General features: G+C 40.5%; 1 protein-coding gene across 1 annotated transcript; it reads left to right on the top strand.

Annotated features, from left to right (window-relative positions):
• Positions 1 to 739: 739 nt before the first annotated feature.
• Positions 740 to 19,220, top strand: LOC134535404 (uncharacterized). Its single transcript, XM_063374478.1, has 11 exons — positions 740 to 978; positions 4,811 to 5,013; positions 5,768 to 5,869; positions 7,271 to 7,968; positions 9,736 to 9,869; positions 11,770 to 13,197; positions 14,896 to 14,982; positions 15,308 to 15,521; positions 16,245 to 16,415; positions 17,451 to 17,725; positions 18,871 to 19,220. Exons 1-11 carry the CDS (start codon positions 956 to 958, stop codon positions 19,091 to 19,093), a joined length of 3,558 nt encoding a protein of 1,185 aa, XP_063230548.1. The 5' UTR covers positions 740 to 955; the 3' UTR covers positions 19,094 to 19,220.
• The last annotated feature ends 38 nt before the right edge of the window (positions 19,221 to 19,258 follow it).

The raw sequence follows: 19,258 nt of genomic DNA, 5'->3' as shown, positions 1-19,258 counted from the left end.
CCAAATCGCACTGCTTCGTAAGCACAGTTATGCGGAACAGAGCTGTACCCTGCACCTCGCATCATTTTCCCGAGCTCTGTTCTTACTTCTTGCCTCAGCGGACTGCTATTTTCCTGTGGAACTTCAAACTCGCTTCCAACCACTTGCATAATAGCAGGTGTTTTCAATTACATCGTGACAATATCTTTCCACACTCTGCTTTTTGTCATGATCATCTTCCCCCAAGTTCTTATTCTGCACCTTCTGAAAAATTTTAAGCCTTCCTATTTTAGCTGCATTGCTGTTTCCCAAACTTTCCAGTCCGTCCTCTGACTTTACTGCAACACTACCTTCTGAAAATTCTGTTATCAAGACTCAATATTGTGGTACTTCATGTTCCAAGAACCATTTTAAAAATGTAGGTAAGGTAAGTATAAATTAGAATCTCCATTTTCAAATACAACTACTTCTTTAAAACTGTTTTTATAATTATAACACTTCAGACAAATATTTGGGCAGCTAACAAATATGGCGCAGATAGATAGATAAAAACACTTCATCTGCATGTAACACAGACATGTCATCATGTTGACTTGGCCATACCCTGACGACATACAACATGCATTCGTCTGTAAATAATATTCCTTTATGTTCAGTTGCATCACCTATATAATCAAGTGATAGGTGTTAGTGAAATAAATATTATTATATATATTTGTAACACAGGTTATCTTTTTAACAAACGCATGACATTTTTTCGGAAAAAGTATATGTTTTAAATGTCCTGTCAAAGTCGTAATAAGTGCCGATTTGAAGGGAATTTGCTCAGATGAAATAATATTATTTGTTTATGGTGGCTCCGTACTCTATGAGCAGTTGGCCATAATTGTGAGCAACGACCATACGAATTTGGTATTGTTTGAATGTGATATTTTTTTAGAGGCTGTACATTCAGTTGTAAATTAATTTGAACAATATGTCTGGGGTTAATAAGAAAAGGTAAATATATCAACGAGTAAGGTTGGCTCTCATAAATGATAAAACACAACTGGTTTTAAGTTCATAGTTCTTTTATTGAATCATATTATGGCCGCTGTTGTAGTCAGGGCCACTATTTGAAATTGAAAACATGAAAGCTATTTCGGTGAATTAATGGAAAGTTTGTGGCTTTTGGGGTTGAATCAAAGCTGCTTGTTGACTTCAATAATTAGTTTTCGCAATTATTGTTTATCCACAAGGATTTGTCATAATTTTGAAATTAATCTGGAAAATGAACAAGCTTAATTATTTAAATAATTTCTACGAATACAATAGTTTTACTATACTTGGCCTGTAGTTCAACTTCTGACTAGAATTAATTTACAGCAGTATTAATTTTATTGTAACCTCGCCCAACCTGAGTTTCTCAGGTGAATAGTTGGAATTCAGCATCAAAACGGATAAATAATATGAAAAAAAAGGGCCCCACCACAAGTTGCAGTTATAATGGTACAATTCTTGAATCCAAATGCTTCAGAGTTATAATCGTCTTGAAAGACTTATTGCTGTGTCGTCACGGTGGTTCTGCTAAAAGAGAGAACTGTAATTGCAATACAAAATCTTGTGTATTTTAGTAGCTAGCTATTCCAAAAGTAGTTATTTTTGTGATATTCATTGTTTTCACTCGTAGTTGAATTTGAACGTCAGTTCGGTGGCAAGGAATTTCCGCCCTCTTAAAATTCCCACCCTCTTTTATCTGTACCACTTTCTCAAGCTCGTTTCATTTACTCTCAGGCCTGGCCAGAAAAGGTGGCTTCCTCTTTGTGTCCTCTAAACCCTTTGACGCTTCCACTGATGGTTATGCTTCCCGTATAAACTTCTTTTCAGTCTGTTACTATTGCATTATGTTAGTTAATGATAATTATTTGTGCTAGGTAGTTAATGGTACTCTTGTATATATTTTCTTTGTTTAAGCAGTTTTTTTTAATGAATCTAATAAGTTATGAAATTCAAACACCAAAAAATTTAGTACATCTACTTGAAACAATAAGTATTTTTCTTCTTGCCTACTAATTTCCTATCACTTCATTTGTACCCAGATGTTTTTACACAAAATTTAAGGGGAGGAGTTGTTTACTACACAATACCATGATATTGATGATGTCACCAACATGGCAGCATTGACGGTCATAAACGCCCCTACATTCTTATGGGACAAGTGCAGGAATACGTGGGTTTTGAGTGGAGAACATTCACATGCTTGTTTTGGACAATTTATGTTTCTTTAGGAAATTAACTTTTGACTATTATGTATATACTAATGCCTATCTATTCTAGTGTAGAACACAAAACTGAAGATATATTTCACACGTTATATTATACACTACAACCCACGTCCTGTTAAATCTATTCTGTCACCACTTTTTATAATGTAAATTTTCACTTTCAGAAATTTTTGTAACAGCCTGGACATCGTGAAGTATATTATATTACATGATACCGGAAATATATTCTGTACTCTAATGTGATTTCCTCAAGAAATATATTTATATAAATATATAAAAATATATATCTATAAAATTAAAACTGTTTTGAACACTGCTCAGCAAGGAAGAAATATTTATAACTATTATTTATTGGTTCACAGAGTCCAGTGAATGGATAAAAGAGCAGTTTACCTTGAGGTGATAAGTAGCACAATGCAGAGCACTCTCGTGAAAATACCGCCAGTGGCTCGATGTGAGACAGGAGAGACGTTAGCGTAGGGACGAGAGAAACTATCACAAGGTAACATCATGAGTGTGTTAGGACTACATCTCTACATTGTAGCCAACTGCACACAATACAACAGGGGCAGCCACAATGTAGAAATTTAGGGGATATTTGATTTAGGTGATGGGGGAGGGGAGTAGATTACCAGAGTGTTCTGGGTAATACATACGGAATACCTCCCACCCAGTTAAATGGGGAGATGGAGGTTTTGGACAGTGGTGGCCCCTAAGGTTATTTAATGCATTCCTGACATCTTGAAAAGTCTTTTTTTTTAACCCCGGTTATTTTTGACGTGACGTCTAATAAATTGATTAACGCCGGCTGCACTCACGAAAAAGTGTCCCATAACGCACATTGTACCGTTGCGCTCATTGTACGCTTGTGCCACATCTATCTCTCTTCCACTCGATTGGAACAACCATCGATTTGACTTTTTTGAGGCACGTTAAACTTGAAACACTCCCATTCGTTTCCTACTTTTCCTATCATCGTCCTAGCCTTTACAGAATAACACAGATTAGAAAAAGTTAAATAGCAAACATGTATAAAAGTTATAGTTAAAATAATCTCTTCGTTAAAGTAATAAACATATTTGGATTAATGAGTGCAAATAAAAGTAAATTTATCAATTAAATTGTAGATTTCATTTCACTCCTTCTTTGTATCTATACAAAATAGTGATAATTCAATAAAAATGATTTAATTTTATTCATAAAAGTATGCAATCATTTCATCAATGTTTTGTTATGACATTGTCATGTTAAACTATTGTCCGTAAACCGACTTTACAGACAACCAATTTTTTAGTTATATATGTTAATTTGGAAAGGGGGGGGGGGGATCACTTCTATCGCCTCTCCCATAGGATGCAATGATTGTTAACTGTTTATTGTTTGTTTTTCAAAAAAATGTTTTAGTTACAAATCAGTGTCAAACTTAACTCATCTTAGATAAGTACTTCAAAGATCAAAGTGTAGAGATTAAGACCAATCACTTATAAAGGTGGGTCTACACTGTGTAACAAAACAAGTTATAAAATGTTATATTACAAAGTTATACAACATGTTACAAAATGAAAAGAATGAAAATTATATTACAAGTTACACAACAAAGTTATATAACTTGTTATGAAAACGTGAAGAAAAATGTTATATAACACCATGTTTTATAACAAAATAAGTGTTATAAAACAAGTTATATGTTTCCCATGCAGTGTCGGTAAAGATCAAAGGAAGTTAAATAACTTGTTGTATAACATGTTGGCCGTTTGTCCACACTGGTATACATATTTAAAAACATGTAACATGTTATGAAACAAGTTGTATTACTTGTTATATAACTTATTATATAACTTGTTATGTAACATGTTATGAAACAAGTTGTATAACTTGTTGTATAACATGTTACAAATATAACATGTTTTTGTTATATAGTGTAGACCCACCTTAAGAATCAACACACCAACGATCCAGCAACATTTGAACAAACATTCGTTGTATTGCCTCATCGACACAGTTTACTACAGCAAGGTGATAACGCAAACTGTAATGTAATGTGAAATGTGCAACTTTTAAATTGTTTTTAATGCCATTGAATTTTGGGTACGTACAAGCAAATCCAATTTTTATACCATGTCATTACTATGATATTAGGGGTGTGAAACAATTCTTAGTTTCAATACTATGAAACAGTTTTCCTTTTTAGATTTTTATTGAGATGATTGATATTCTTCTACAATTTATTTGTACACAAAATATCTAAAATATTTTTAGGTAGTGTATGACCTAGATGTGTTACAGAGCCTGATAAATGTAGCTCTCTCCTCTCAAACACCATTGCATTTAAATAAGTAAACCTGATATGAGGATGATTTGAAACAAACATGTATATTTAATGATGATGAAAATATTTAGACTTTTTTTAAATAGGTATTTGCATTATTACACACAATTTATAAAACCAAGAATGGCTGTTTTAAGACTTCTTTTGTCCGTTCCAGAAATTCCATTCAGGGTTGTGTGTATTTTAGCAGTTGGGTGGGATTGCGAACTGTGAGTCTACCTCGGTGTGTTTACTCTAGGTCAAAGATAAAGCTTCGCGTGAAGGATAACAGCCAGAAAGATGTTTTTCTGGACGTTTCTCCCGACGACACGTTTGAGACGTTGCAGATTCGCGCAGAAAAAGAGATTGGATTGGCTCTGGATTTGAAGCAGTTCAGTTACTGCGGCCAGAGAATCGACCCGAAAGGAAATGTCATTGAGTACTTTCGAAACGTCTGCAAGGGTGAGTTGTATGTCTGTGAGAGTGAGTGACTGAAAAGGATTCTTCTTTTGAATATTTGCCATGTGAAGTTGCTGGAGTATTCAGGGCAGAAATCTTGTGTGTTGTGTTGTTTAGAGATCTGAGCGAAATATTTGCGAAATGTATTTAAATATTATGAATACAAATGACTCCTTACTATATACATACACCTACACTTCATCCTTCCACTGTTATAAACATCTAACTTGATGTTATTAAGAATAATAATATATCTTGCTCTTCGTGTAGAAATTATAAAAGGGTGACAGTCTCGTTCTTTTCAACACCATCAAGTAGAATGAATGGTTGACTTTCTGTAAACTTAAAAATGTTAACGTAATGGTTGATTACTGAACTGATTTAATAAATTACTACAAAAATTGTTATGTAGGTACCCATATCCAACAACACTCAACCAACTATCCATATTAGTATTTTAAAAAAACTCAATATATTAAAATCTTTAAAAAAAAAACTATAAAAAATTATATAAACGTAATTTGTACTCAACTTTCTATGCTATGTTCTCTCAAATTTGTAGAAAGGCCAAGTCTCTCATTACTTGTGACAAAAAAAAAATGGCTTTTATAGTTTATTTATTTGTGTCATTTCGTGGCTTGTACTATTTTAACTCATGTTTGGCAGCTGAAAACTTAAATTTAAATTTAAATTCCACTTGAGAATAAACACTTCCCATGCTTTTACTTTTGTGGATATGGCTGGTAACGGATTGCAGGGCCGACCGGCGGTACCGAGGCCCCTAGCCCGAGCAGTCCGGGACTGCAGCCAGCGTGCGGTGTGTCTCCCGCACAGATGACCAGCACCTTGCCTGTCCCAGGTACGTCTTCGCGTCTTCCTGTCTTCCTGTCTTCCTGTCCTGTTGCTACCCAAAACTAGGAATACGGAGGGGTTTTCCTACAACGTAGGATTATATCACAGATTATAGCTTCACTATAAAATATAATGTTCCAAAAATTTTCTTTTGCCCGCTAAAACCATAGCTAACCAGTTTTTTTTCCGCTGTAACTGTTTTAGTTAGATTTCATCACCTTGTTATCGTACTGAATGATAGAAGTCATACCTGAGGTTAGAAATGGGCAAGTGTACACATATAATGACAGCTTGAATTCTTAACAGGAATAGGATGTGAAATATTTTTTGGGGGGAAAACTAGCCAAAGTGAAGAAGGTTAGCTGGGATCGAACTCACCGTGAAACGTGCTTTGGAAGATTAGTTGTTGCAAACGAACTGCAAAATACAAATTTGGTTTCTAACAGGTCTGTGTTGTTCCCAAGATGTACTGTATCTGAGCACAGTTTGCACAATTGATCCTGTTGTACATATATATTATTTTTGGGTTTGCAGGAAATAAGATTTTCTGGGCAAACTATATACAGGAAGGAGAAAAGAAAATACATATTGTGTGTTAATGCACATAAATCAACATTTACTGTGGGTAATCCAAAAGTGTTTTGCCAATCATATCACCTCTCTGTGTGCAGTGTGCAATATCAAGATGGAGTCACATAGCCATGATGAACATGCCACGACAGACCCAACACACCATCGTAGCTCCAGCGTAGGGTCACAATACCTCGACAACATTAACCCGACGATTTATGATTTGGCTGTCGGAAAATCATTCCAAGCCAAATACTTCCATAAAGTATAGTATAGAATGCACTGAAAACATTGTAGGAGAGAAAAATAACATTCTATTTCAAACCATGCTTTTGCAGCTGATTTCTGTAGTCCTTTAACCCAATGTCATACAGAATACCATGAGCCTGGATTTTATTAGAAAAAAGTTCTTTGCTGAACTCGTCCATTCTTAAATTAAATCTTAACCATAAACATATTGATATCCATTTATTCATATAAACAGATGAAGGCAAGCTACAAATATGAAAGTGTACCCACACGTAAAACTAATTTTCATTTTTCAGCATAAAGATTTACCAAGTAGGTAAATATTTCTTGAAGTTTAGTTCTGTTAGGTTTCCATTTCCATTTTGCTTTCTGTCTGCCAGCACGACACGACAAAACTGGAAATATTATCTATCCCTTGCGGGCCGCCGGTGCGCGTATTTCATTGGCTGTTGGGCCTGTCGTGGCATTGTGATTCCAGCTTAACCCTTCATTCTCAGCCAATATATGTTTGTAAAACTTTTTTTAATGAATTTGTGGTATTAAGCTGTAAAGAAAAATATCAATGTTAATTTCTTCTGAAAATTTTCAGAGGGTAGCGTTGCAGTAAATTCAAAGGACGGACTGGAAAGTTTGGGGAACAGCAACGCAGCTGAAATGGGAACGCTCGCAAATTTCCAGAAGGTTCAGGATCAGAACTCGGGGGAAGATGATCACGGCAAGGAGCAGAGAGTGGGAAGCTATTGCGACGGTGCAGTTGAAAACGCCTGCGCCGCCGCCGACGACGACGACGACGCGATGATGCAAGTGGTCGGAAGCGAGGTCGAAGTGCCGCAGGAAGTAAGCGGTCCGCTGGGGCAGGACGTGGGGACGGAGCTCGGGAAGAGGGTGCGAGATGCTCCGCGAAGCAGCGCTGATGAAGCGGTGCGACCGGGCGGTGGGGACCGCAGTTCGCAGGGCTCTGCCGCCGTCGCGCCGCCCTCCGCGGGGGAGAGCATGGAGGTGGAAACTGTGTTCGTGAAGGAAGAGGTGTTCGATGAAGACGCCGAGGCCCAAGTGGTCGACGACGCTGACCTCCGATACGAGGAGGACTTGGAAGACTCCGGGGGGGAGAGCCTGGACGGCGGCAGCTACGACACGGACAGCCTGGGCGACCTCGCAGACGACACGGACTTGGGGCGGCTGTGTCGACTCTGCGGCCGGGAGAAGAGCGACATGGTGCTCATATTCAGCGAGGAGGGCATGAGTTTGTGTCTGAAAGAGAAAATAAACTCTTGGCTACCCATGAACGTAAGTGCCGTCTTTTTTCATAACATGGGTGTGGAAATATCGGTACGAATTTTATGCGCTGACTATAATTTACATTTAATACAATTTCTTGGACATACGCCATCGCCCATTGCAATATTACACGGTTTGTCATGGAAAAAAATTCGAGCCGCAAATTAAGAATTAAAAATGAAAACAAATTTGACAAACAATGCAAAACTTCAATGGTGTATGTCCAAGAAATTGTATTAAATCAAAATTCCCCATTGGATGAATCATTTAAAGAACACATAAGTTACATATTCTTTGTATCTAATTTTAATGCTGTCTCTATTATGCAGACATGAAATTTCATTACTCAAGCAGCATAATTATTGCTGTGGTTAATATAGTGGTGAATATAAATACCTAGTTGTAAGGAATAATTTTGTAAAAAGCACTTATGTCAGGAACTAAATACCTATTTAAAGTTAACTCTTCAAGTGAATTAATGAATCTGGTATTTTTCATTCAAGAATTGTGATCTTCATTTGCGATAAAGCTCTTAAGGGGTTTATTCAGATCACCATTCTGTAGCTACTGTTAAGGACGATGTAGCTTTCCGTTTACGTGCGACATGTGGTTGGTGTGTGGTTGTGAGGCGACTGTGCCTCCCTCCCACCGGGGCCGGAGCGTCCCAAGTGTGTCTTGCACGGGGACAGCGTGGTGGACGCTGATTGGATACTCCCCTTCCTCCCGTAAAGGCAGTCTGTCGCTGCTTCGCAGGGCGTCATTCCTCTTGGATCCTCCGGGGCTTCAGAGCTGCGTGCCGATCAGAGAGGAGTACTTAGTAGATGATGCCTCAACCATTAGCTCCTTCCCAGTCAATTGTTATTGTTCTCTTTAAAGAAAGTCACATTTTCCTCAATGACAATTTTAAAATAGTGTTCCGTTCTCCCTAAAACACCAGTAAAATATTTCATTCCTAGAGAACTGAAAAATTCGCGGGTTCATTACGTGTTATGCTAAAATTCAAATAATTTTGCCTAAGTGCTGCTTCTGCCATTGGTTCACTGTTAATCTGGAGGACTGAGGGCCAATTAGAGACCCTCACTCATAGAAGTGTCGAATCACAGGGCACCCAGTCGAAACAACTCACAAGTCAGCAGCCAATGAACAGTTGGCATTTGCCTGAGTGTGTAGAGGATATTGGAGTCTATCCTGGAGGTCATTGAACGTGCAAATTTTTCCCGTCTCTATTCATAACTTGTGAACGGCACTTGAGTATTGGTTTGAAATTGACTGTAAATGGAAGAAATATAAATTTTATTTCACTGTGAATATATATTTTTTTTATATAACTCATGAGAAGAAGAAAAAACTTCGTAAAAAATTATTTCAATTGCTGCATTGTACTACCTGGGAGAAAGTACCTGCCTCTTATACAAAAATGTCTAAGAACTTCACTTTTGTGTTCCCAGGCAAAAACACACACGGCATGAGGTCCATCAACCTGATAATATTTCTTATTTGCATTAGCAGTTTGTGTTCATTTCCTAATAAATTAGCTGTTTTTTTTTTTTTTTTTTGCTTTGCAACTTGCATGTTGTTAACATGTTACTTCTCTGTATATTTAGTTACCAGAGCAATAATGTGGTGGGTAACTTTGTAATAAAGGTATTCTGTGCTTCAAGTGCATGATGAAGCACAAAGGGGAGAAGAATTAGACGTTCAATTTCTGTCAAGCTGTTTGTTATTCGGAACCGACATTCTTTCGATCACTATTTATTGCTCATTTTCTCTCCACAGGTGAAGAAAACAGATCTCTTGCCCAAGCAGGTGTGCGAACGTTGCATAACCAAAGTGACAATGTGCCAGGAGTTTGGTATGCAGTGCTTAAGAACGAACAATTTCCTGCAGCAGCTTGTTCGTAAGAAGTTCAGGTGCGAAATGCTTTATGATTATTTATCGGTAGTTTAAATTTTTCTTCAAATGTTTGTGACAACGCACTGCAAAAACTTTCATTATCCGAGAGACACTGCACAAGTGAAGAGGGTCAGATGATCAAAATATCATGGCTGGGTCTGTCTCAATTGACACATCAGTAGTTATGTTTGTATGCCTTCAAATTATACAAACCCCATCTTTGTGCTAATATTACTTAGCGGCTAGAGATATTTCATCTCGGATATGACTGGGCTTGGAACAAGAACTACACAGTTGATAAAGTTGTTAATAAATAAAATTGTTATTTGCATTTGTACTGTCATGGGGGTGCTACTCGCTCAACACCAATCTTGATTGCAGTGCGCAACAACGTGTCTCACTCTTTTTGGAGGGGGGGGGGGGGGGGGTGTGCTTTGCGACCATCATTCACCACAAGCTGTTATTGGTGTCCAAGTACTGTGGAAGGTCTTGAATCTGGCAATTTTTCCGGATCGCAGAATGTCAGTATAGTTTGAACAGGAATATTGAAGAAAAATTATGTACCGTATAATGGCATTTAAAACAAGATGTAATTGACCGCTCTATAGAAAGAGAAAATGCAAATAGCGTTACTTTTTGAAAAGAGTCTGATATCTCATTGCGTCCATGATTCAGATCTGGTTTTATAAAAAAAAAAGTGTGTTCGCGTGGATTCCACATGCGACAGAAATGAGACTTCTTGCTTATTTGGTGTAGATAGAGATAAATTATTTACATTCTCAATCACCTTATTCACATAAAAATGAATTATAATGTTAATTGCAGAAATCGATAACTTTATTCTTCATAAGTAAATAACTTGTAGTTACTTTAAATTAAATAAAAGAAATATAGTAGAATCAATCGTTAGCTGTTACGAAAACTGAGGAGCAGACAAACACAAGCAAAATTACTAGCAGCACTGCTACTTCATTTTTACCTCTCCTCTACCGTCTCCCCTTCTGGCCATTATAACTAGTATATAGCATGCTACGCTATGTACCTACCTCCCTCCCCCTCGGTCCTTGCCGTCTTCCCATTCGACTGCTGTGCATGCGTTGGAGTGGTGTTGCCGCTGACACGCTCGCCTCCACCAGTTCCCCTTCCCCCCCCCCCCCTCCCCGCACCTAACTAATCCCCTCATGCGATCATATTTTCATTACGCTTAACAATTGTAGCCCCCTCAGCAAAGAGGTTGCACTTCAAAAACATTTGTGAAAAAAAACCTGCTATAAATCAGGAAACATTTTACTAAAATGAAAACCAACAGTAACGATAATCGCTGAGCGAAACTGTAAATGCCAACACCACAGTGATGCCACCTGGTGCTCAAGATCAACATCCGGGTTCCATGCAAAATAAAAATCTGAATGCGATTGGTGCAGGGTTGCAGAGTGTGCGGAACCACGGAATGCCAGATCGTAGACCTTTTGTTGTAGTTTGGGTTCTGTTATCTTTAAGGTACCGTACTTCATTTGAAGTAAACCTGTTGTACATTTGACTTGTGTTAGTAAAGCAGGTTTTATTCTAAGGTTAACTTTGACAGTGTTCAAGTTGCTGTGAATGTTCTACCTTACTGGGTCATAGTGTGATAGTTGTATGATCGAATAAATTAGGACTTGAGGTCATAAGAGAAGGTGTGAGTTTATAAGATAGAATGGGAGAATCGTTTGCATGGATCTGTTGGGTGCCTCGAGAAAACACACTGGCTCACTGCAACATCTGCCTCGATTTCCCACTTATGTAAAATTTAGGTGTGGCTCTCTCGGTGATCAAACCAGGATCAACTTGGTAAGAGACGAGTAATCTGACCTCCCCGCCACAGTGACCCCACAGTAGCTGTACGACAGTGAGTGATGTAGCTGGTTCCTGCTCCAGGTGTGAGACGCCGGCTGACGCGGACTCTCAGCCGGAGTACGACAACTCCCTCGAGCCAGAGGTCAAGAGCGATGCTGGCGACACTTACTGCTGCCCGCTGTGCGTCTCCGGTGTGATGAAGACCAAGCCTCTTGAGGAAGTGGAGGAAGACAGCGAGGCTTCGTCGAGCAGCGAGTTAGAACCTCAGTTGGACCGAGACGTGGCGGCGACAGCTGTAGTCGAAGAGGACTTTGGGAAATGCGACCGCGCCGTTGTTCCGGACGACGCGAGCATGGACTACGACGAGAGTGCGTATCTGGTGGAGGCGGTGATGGATAACGGCCTCGACACGGCCGTGCCAGAGGACCCGGGCGACGGAGGTGAGGTGTCGAGGGAAGTGGCGCTCCTGCCGGACGAGAGCAGGCCGCGGGGCAGAGGGAGGGGCCGGGGTCGCGGACTGTCGCGAGGAGCGAGGGTGGAGCGGGGGCGGGGCAGAGGGCGCGGGCGAGGCCGGGCGAAGACCAGCCTGCAGGTGCCGAGGGGGGCAGGCGACGTGTGCGTGCCGTGCTGCCTGTGCGGCGCGGGCACGGAGGGCGTGAGCGGTGCCCTGCTCCACACGCTGCTGAGCCACAGCTCGGAGCCGGACTCCTACACCTGCAGTCTGTGCGGGCAGGAGGCCCAGGACCGGAGCGCTGTCATCACGCACTTCCACGACGCGCACGGCTCCTTCGTGACCACCTACGAGCGCTTCGGCGACAAGATCTTGTTGCTGTACGAGTGCAAACGGTGCACCACGGTCTTCCGCTCCGAGAAAACCCTTTGCGGGCACGACTGCTTGAAGAAGTTCGAAAGCGATTCCTTGAAGTGCAGTAAGTGTAGCAAAACATTTGTGACGAAAGCACGCTTGTACTTCCACCAGCAGTTCCACTGGAGGGAGAACACCCCCATGACCTGCGAGATGTGCAGCTTGGACTTCGGCGACGAGGACAGCATGTACGACCACTTCAAGTTCAGCCACAGGGGGGACAAGTACGTGTGCAGCATCTGCGGGATTCACTTCAACAGCAAGACGGGCTGCTACACCCACGAGCAGATGCACACCAACAAGCTCATCAACAGACGCACCTTCACGTGCGACACGTGTTCCAAGTCGTTCTTCGACAAGCAGACGCTGAAGGAGCACGTGGTGAGCCACATGGAGACGAGGCCCTACCAGTGCCACATCTGCGGCCGCGACCTGAGCCGGCCGTCGCGCCTCAAGCGGCACCTGAAGGCCCACGCGTCCTACAACGCTCCTCCGCAGGACATCTACCGGTGCCTGACGTGCGAGGAGGTGTTCTGCAGCCAGGAGAAGGCTTTCGAGCACACGCAGTCGGACCAGTCGGGATGCAGAGTCGATGGCGGCGGTGAGCATGAGTTTGCCAAGGAGTCGGCCGATAAAGTGTACAGGTAAGTTTTCTTTTGGGTCTGGCTTGTTTCTCCCGTAGTCTCGCAGCCTGTATGCTGCTTTCATCGGGCCTTTGAGGGAAGCTTGTTAAATTTCAGTTGTAATTGAACTTGGTATTTATAAATGTCCAGTTTCTATTCAACTCTACGCATAGTCTTTACAGTGTGTTGCATTATGGCTGATACTTTGTTTGGGCTTAGTTCAGACGCTCTTATCATTTACATTGCAACTACTACACCAAGGTAACTTTTTGTAGTCTCAGTGAATGTCCTTGGCTTGTGGATTTTAGTCGTGTGTAAATATTAGGATGTGCTGACATTATGGAATATCGTAGCAAGTGGTCATCTTTAGGATAGCATTTAATTACAGTTGATTATACTAATTATATGTTTGTTTTTTTATTTTTTTTCCACATTTTTCTAAAGTTCTATTTAAGTTATACTTTGAGTGCAGTGTAGGGAATAATTCAAGCATGAAATATTATGGGTTTGGTAAAAATTATGAGGCATGAATAATTTGAATGTAACACTCAATACAAAGGATTAAAAGAGTTCAAAATCAATTTTTTTTTCACCTTCAACTGGTTTCTTAGTAATGTCCATCCACTGTAACCTCCTACTTTTTTAAACGAACCTTTGAAAAAACACACCAGGATGCAGCATGTTTGGTTCGTTTGCAAAAATACTTTCCATCATATGCATATTAAACATGCATTAACACTAAATTACCGTATAATGATGTTAAATAAAATTTTACAAAAAAAGTAACTATCTATGTACAATATTATTAATATTAATGATCTCGCATGTGTGTAAATGAAACAGTGAGAGAAGTGGTGTGTTGGCAATGATTAGAACGAAATAGTTCCATAGCCAAAATATATATTTTTTGACTTTCCGCGTGTATTTAAGAATTTGTTTGGGTATTTGTTAAGTTTGAACATTTTTTTAAATCTCTGGTGAAATAAAAACGTTATGTTAACGGTAAAAAAATATTACGTGCCGAAACCGTGGTCGCGCATTAATAATGTTAATAGTCACTAGCCTGCTAATTGTTACTCAATTGAAACTGACTAGTTTGGTGTGGGTGGTTTGTTAATCAGGGTTAGTAAATGTCCTTAATTTGTTCTTTTATTGCTTCAGAGCTCATAATCTATAAAACTCATTAATAATCTTTGATTTAAGACTAAGACATCAAAAACTCATTGTGTATAGTTTTTATTATTTCATTTTCTGGAAACAAATAAATATTTTGTGCAAACACTTAGTGTTTCACAATGTTATTTAGCTCCTCAAATACTCTTTTGTGCCTGCATTTCTTATGTCAGTAGTGAAGCAGCATATTTTTTTTTTTTTTTTTTTTTTTTTAAATACTATGAGGGAAACACATATATATATTGATATTCATTCATACGAAAGACATTCAAATAAAGGGGTCCTCAAAAACTCCGTAATTTTCATTAATGTGAAAAGGCATGAACCATGTTAATGATATGTTCACATAATTGGTTAAACTATACCAGCTCTTGCATTTTTTATGAGAGTTATAAATTTCAGCTACATTTGACAGTCATACTTTGTTTGTTATTAACATTGTTCTGCGTGGTTATTATTGGGTTTTGTTCCGAGCATGGGTGTGTATGGCATGCTTACTGACAAAGAAGGAAAGGACATCAACTTGCGTGTCCGTGTTTTCCCCAGGTGTGAGTTTTGCGAGAAGTGCTACTCGGCTACCGGTGTGCTGAACTACCACAGGAAATCTCACATGGACGACCCCATGCCTTACAGGTAACAGCACAGAGCCGTTTGTTTTGTATTTATTTACGATTTCAGTTCAGATTTAAGATACATAGTTTCCTAAAAACGTAGAGTAAATAATGAAAAGTGTATAGTGATTTATTTTTCATTCTCACGTTTTGTTATTTTTTATATTAAAAAGTGCCTTCCACTCTCAGAATGGTAATGTTATGTTACAATATTTCTCTTAGCTTATTAATCGTATATCAATTAATTAAAAGCACCATCATTTTTGTAATATTTTTTTGGTGTCCATCAGTTATAGCTGTGTCGTGGCATTCATTGACAAAGTGTTTTCACTTTCCCCCCCTCGCAGATGCCACGTGTGCGGCACGCCGCACGTGTCGTTTGCCCGCTGTGCCACCCACAAAGTGACGCACGGGCTGTTCACGGACACTGACCTCGGAGACTTCACGGTCCCCAAGTATTTCCTGTGCGAGTTCTGCAACAGATACTACCTCCACTGGACGTATCTGTCCGTCCACCGGCGCAGAACACACAGTTCTGTTAAATACTTGGTCACTGGGATGGTAAGTGTTTTGTTGTCGTTTTGTATTTACTTGATTTTTTTTTTCATTGAACTAAGGGTGGAGATCGCTCGTGCAGATACCATTCCGCATTCCAGTTCGGACTTGGGAGTGAAGGAGAACTAAAGTAGGCTTGGCTAGTTCCTTCTTCATCGCTGCTTTGCACAGACATCATCTTGCTTGCTTCACGCCTCTGACTGGCCGGACATGGCGGTATTTTTTCTTGAATAGACCAGCGTGCTGTCAAATTAATTATTTCTCCACTTTAATGGGAAATCATTGAATGTTTTCCAAACCAAGACTTGCAAAAAAAAATATATTTTTCTTTTAAAATACAGTAGTTTTTCATACCATGCTATAATTGGAATAAGCATCATGAGAATTCGAGCGCATTATAACACCCTGCATTAAATGGTAAACTTTATTTTCCTGTGACAGAATAGCGAAGCTATTAAAAAATATAAATTTGTGATTAATGACCCAGTTTCTTCTGTGAAGCTCGTTATTTGTCGTGCACATGATATCATCTTCTGTTCTGAGCTGCACATTAGAAAGTTTTGCAAAAGCGTTAATGTCAAAGATATTTAATTCGTCTGACGTGACAGTAATTGATTGCCAGCCCGCGTGATAGAGTAACGTCTGTAAAGAAGTCCCTGCTTCACGGGCGACCCGGGGAGCCTGGAATCAGTGGTCGGTGGTGACGGCCTGACTGTGTGTCGTGTGCAGAACGTGTTCAAGCCGGAGGTGCCCGCGCACAGCAAGCCCTTCAAGTGCGACAAGTGCGGGCGGCGCTACCTGCTGGAGTGGGCCCTCGAGAAGCACCAGAGGCTGCAGCACCGCGGCGACGAGTCCAGCAGCTACCAGTGCGACCACTGCGGCAAGGTGTTCTCCTGCAAGGTGCGTGCCGGTCCTCGACGCTCCTCTCGTACTCTCTTTGGTGTTCGTAACGTGTCTATCGCTTCACATTTAAAACTAATTGTGTATTGATATATGTATAGTATTTTAAAAACTACTATTTTTTGTGTTTTTATTTAATAAGTACAGGTTATGTGAAGCAGATCCTTATTTATGTCTTATTTTTGAACACATTCGACCTAGTTTTATTAAGCTCTCATTATTTGTGACATTTTAGTCATTGCCAAAACAGTATCCAATGGTTGTAATTAATTATTATTCTTTCTTCTCATTTTTAAATTAAAAAATGAAACACAGGATTTATTAAACAAACTAATAAATGACCAAACTATATTTTATTTTTAGACTCAACATTATATAACCAATCAGAAAAATACATGAAAAAAAATATTAGCCAATCATGGCACTTCAACTAATTCCAGGGTCACCATCCATAGCATTCATCTCCACGTTGTCTTACAGACTGGCGGAGGGTAGCAGTGATATTGCTGTGGCAGGGCAGTTAGCCCCAGCTCTGTAGTTTCCCGAGTGTCGGCCCCTCTTGAGGCAGGGAGACGCCGTGGAAGGACGAGCTGATCGCAGTTAATTCTGTACCAACTTAAGTCTAGTGGTATTTATTTATTTATTACAGTTGTCACTTGCACACCAAGACCTCATAAAGAGTCTACTAGGGTGTGCACGGGGATATAAAAAAATAAACCAAAACAATTAAAAAACCATATCACAATAAAAGAGCACATAACATGTAAAAAGATACAAACAAAAACAAAATGCAAAGGACAAAATAAACAATAGACACAGACACAACAAACAATCGATTAATGATACAATCATTCTCTACAGAAAGAGATGAAGTAAACAAATTTAGACCGGTCAAAATAAAAAAAGTTAAATCCTCCGGATGTGGATGAAAAATGAATTATCTTTATTAATACTGTAAATAATTATTTATTCAAGACTGGAGAATGCAAGGATGAGCAGGAGTGAGCGCGATGCCGCGGGGTGTCGTGTCGGCAGAAGTTCCTGGAGAAGCACCTGGTGGTGCACGGGGAGAAGCAGTTTGCCTGCGAGCTGTGCGACAGCGCGTTCGTGCGGGCGTCGAGCCTGGCCATCCACGTGGGGCGCGTCCACACGGCCAGCAAGCAGCACTGCTGCGAGCACTGCGGCCTGGAGTTCGTGCGCCGGGGCGACCTCACGGAGCACATCCGCACGCACACCGGCGACCGGCCCTTCCAGTGCGAGCACTGCAAGAAGAGGTTCCGCACCCGCGGCATCTGGCACCAGCACACCAGGCAGGTGCCGTCGGCAGTGGCAGTTGCCCCCCGTTATTCAGCCATCCCCCGAGCGCCAGGGGCGTAGTTCGTAGTTGGGGGGGTGGCAGGGGGGGGGCAGTTGCCACCCATTATTTAGACAAGGGGTGGCAGTTGCCACCCATCATTATTTAGCCACCCCCTGAGCACCATGGGCATAGTTCGGGGGGTGCCAAGTGGTGGCAGTTGCCACCCATTATTTAGCCACCCCATTTTGAAGTAAAAATATAAACAATTTACAAACAATGGTAATAAAGAATAGTCCGAAAAAGCTTAAATAGTTAACAATTTAATGCTAGTTTTTTTTTTTTTAATTTCCCCGAAGAGAACCCCGGGAGCCCCCTTACACGTGGGGGCATTCCACACTCCCTAGACCCTCGGTATGCCTTGCCACCCAGTTAAAGAGCTGGAATTACGCCTCTGCCGAGCGCATGTCGTTGCTTGTTCGTGCGTCGCCATCAGGGAACCAGCTGTTCTCGACACAAGATGACTGGTGCTGTAGCCTCCAGCTGAGAATGAACGACTACACCGAGTGTGTGGATGCCTCGCACGCCAAGTGCGTGCCTCCCTTGCATGCCCACACCCGGTAGCGGGCCACCTCCCTAAACCCTCGGTGTTTTCATTACAAACACGCATGCTTTGTTTTTTAAGACAGAACATCAACTTCACTGACTTTTTAAAGATATTATTGAAAAACCTGAACTCAATGCTACTTTAAATATTGTGTTACACTTTATCATCATACTTATACTTAAAATAAAAAATTTGAAGCAATAGAATAACGAATAAGTCAGCTCTTTAAATGGTATTTTATATTATATAAAATATTACAACAATTGTCAAATTCCTGTGAATATTTATTTTGTATGTAAATGCCTATCCCGCAGCTGGCTTGAATTTGGATGAAGCCTGGCCTTTGTATAATAGATTCTTCCTTTTGCATATTTTTTTTTTATTTTGAAGGTTTTGAATAGAAGTCAGTTTAGAAACCGTTGAACCTAAATGTAAACCAATAATTTTTTTTGGTGTCTTTCGTAGCATGCTTGTTTGTACACATGCATTATTGCTTTTAGCGTAAGCTGTCTTCCACATTGTAACAGTTTGCGTTGTTTCCCTGTTCGCCGCAGGATTCACCGGGACGAGCGACCGTACCCTTGCGACGTGTGCGGGGCGAGGTTCCGGCGCTCGTTCGCTCGCAACAACCACATGACGCTGCACACGGGCGTGCGGGCGTTTGTGTGCGAGGTGTGCGGCAAGGCGTTCCGCATGCACCAGGAGCTCACCAAGCACCTGAGGGTCCGGCACGAGCGCAAGGACGACGAGCCGCGACGAGACTCCGGAGCGCTGTGAACGTCATTCCTGTGCTCTGGCAATGGGCTGTCTGTTTTCTGTGCCGAGGCAAAAATAATTAAAGTTATTTTTGAAGTTGTTGAGAGATAATGAACTTTTTTTTATTAAAAATGCTTAATATGTCGAAGTTACTATGAAATTTATGTCTTGATTACCATGTTGTTG

This window comes from Bacillus rossius, chromosome 8, assembly GCF_032445375.1.
Source record: "Bacillus rossius redtenbacheri isolate Brsri chromosome 8, Brsri_v3, whole genome shotgun sequence".
Lineage (NCBI taxonomy): Eukaryota > Metazoa > Arthropoda > Insecta > Phasmatodea > Bacillidae > Bacillus > Bacillus rossius.
Note: the sequence above shows the minus strand (reverse complement) of the source record. Positions and strands in the feature narration are given on the sequence as shown.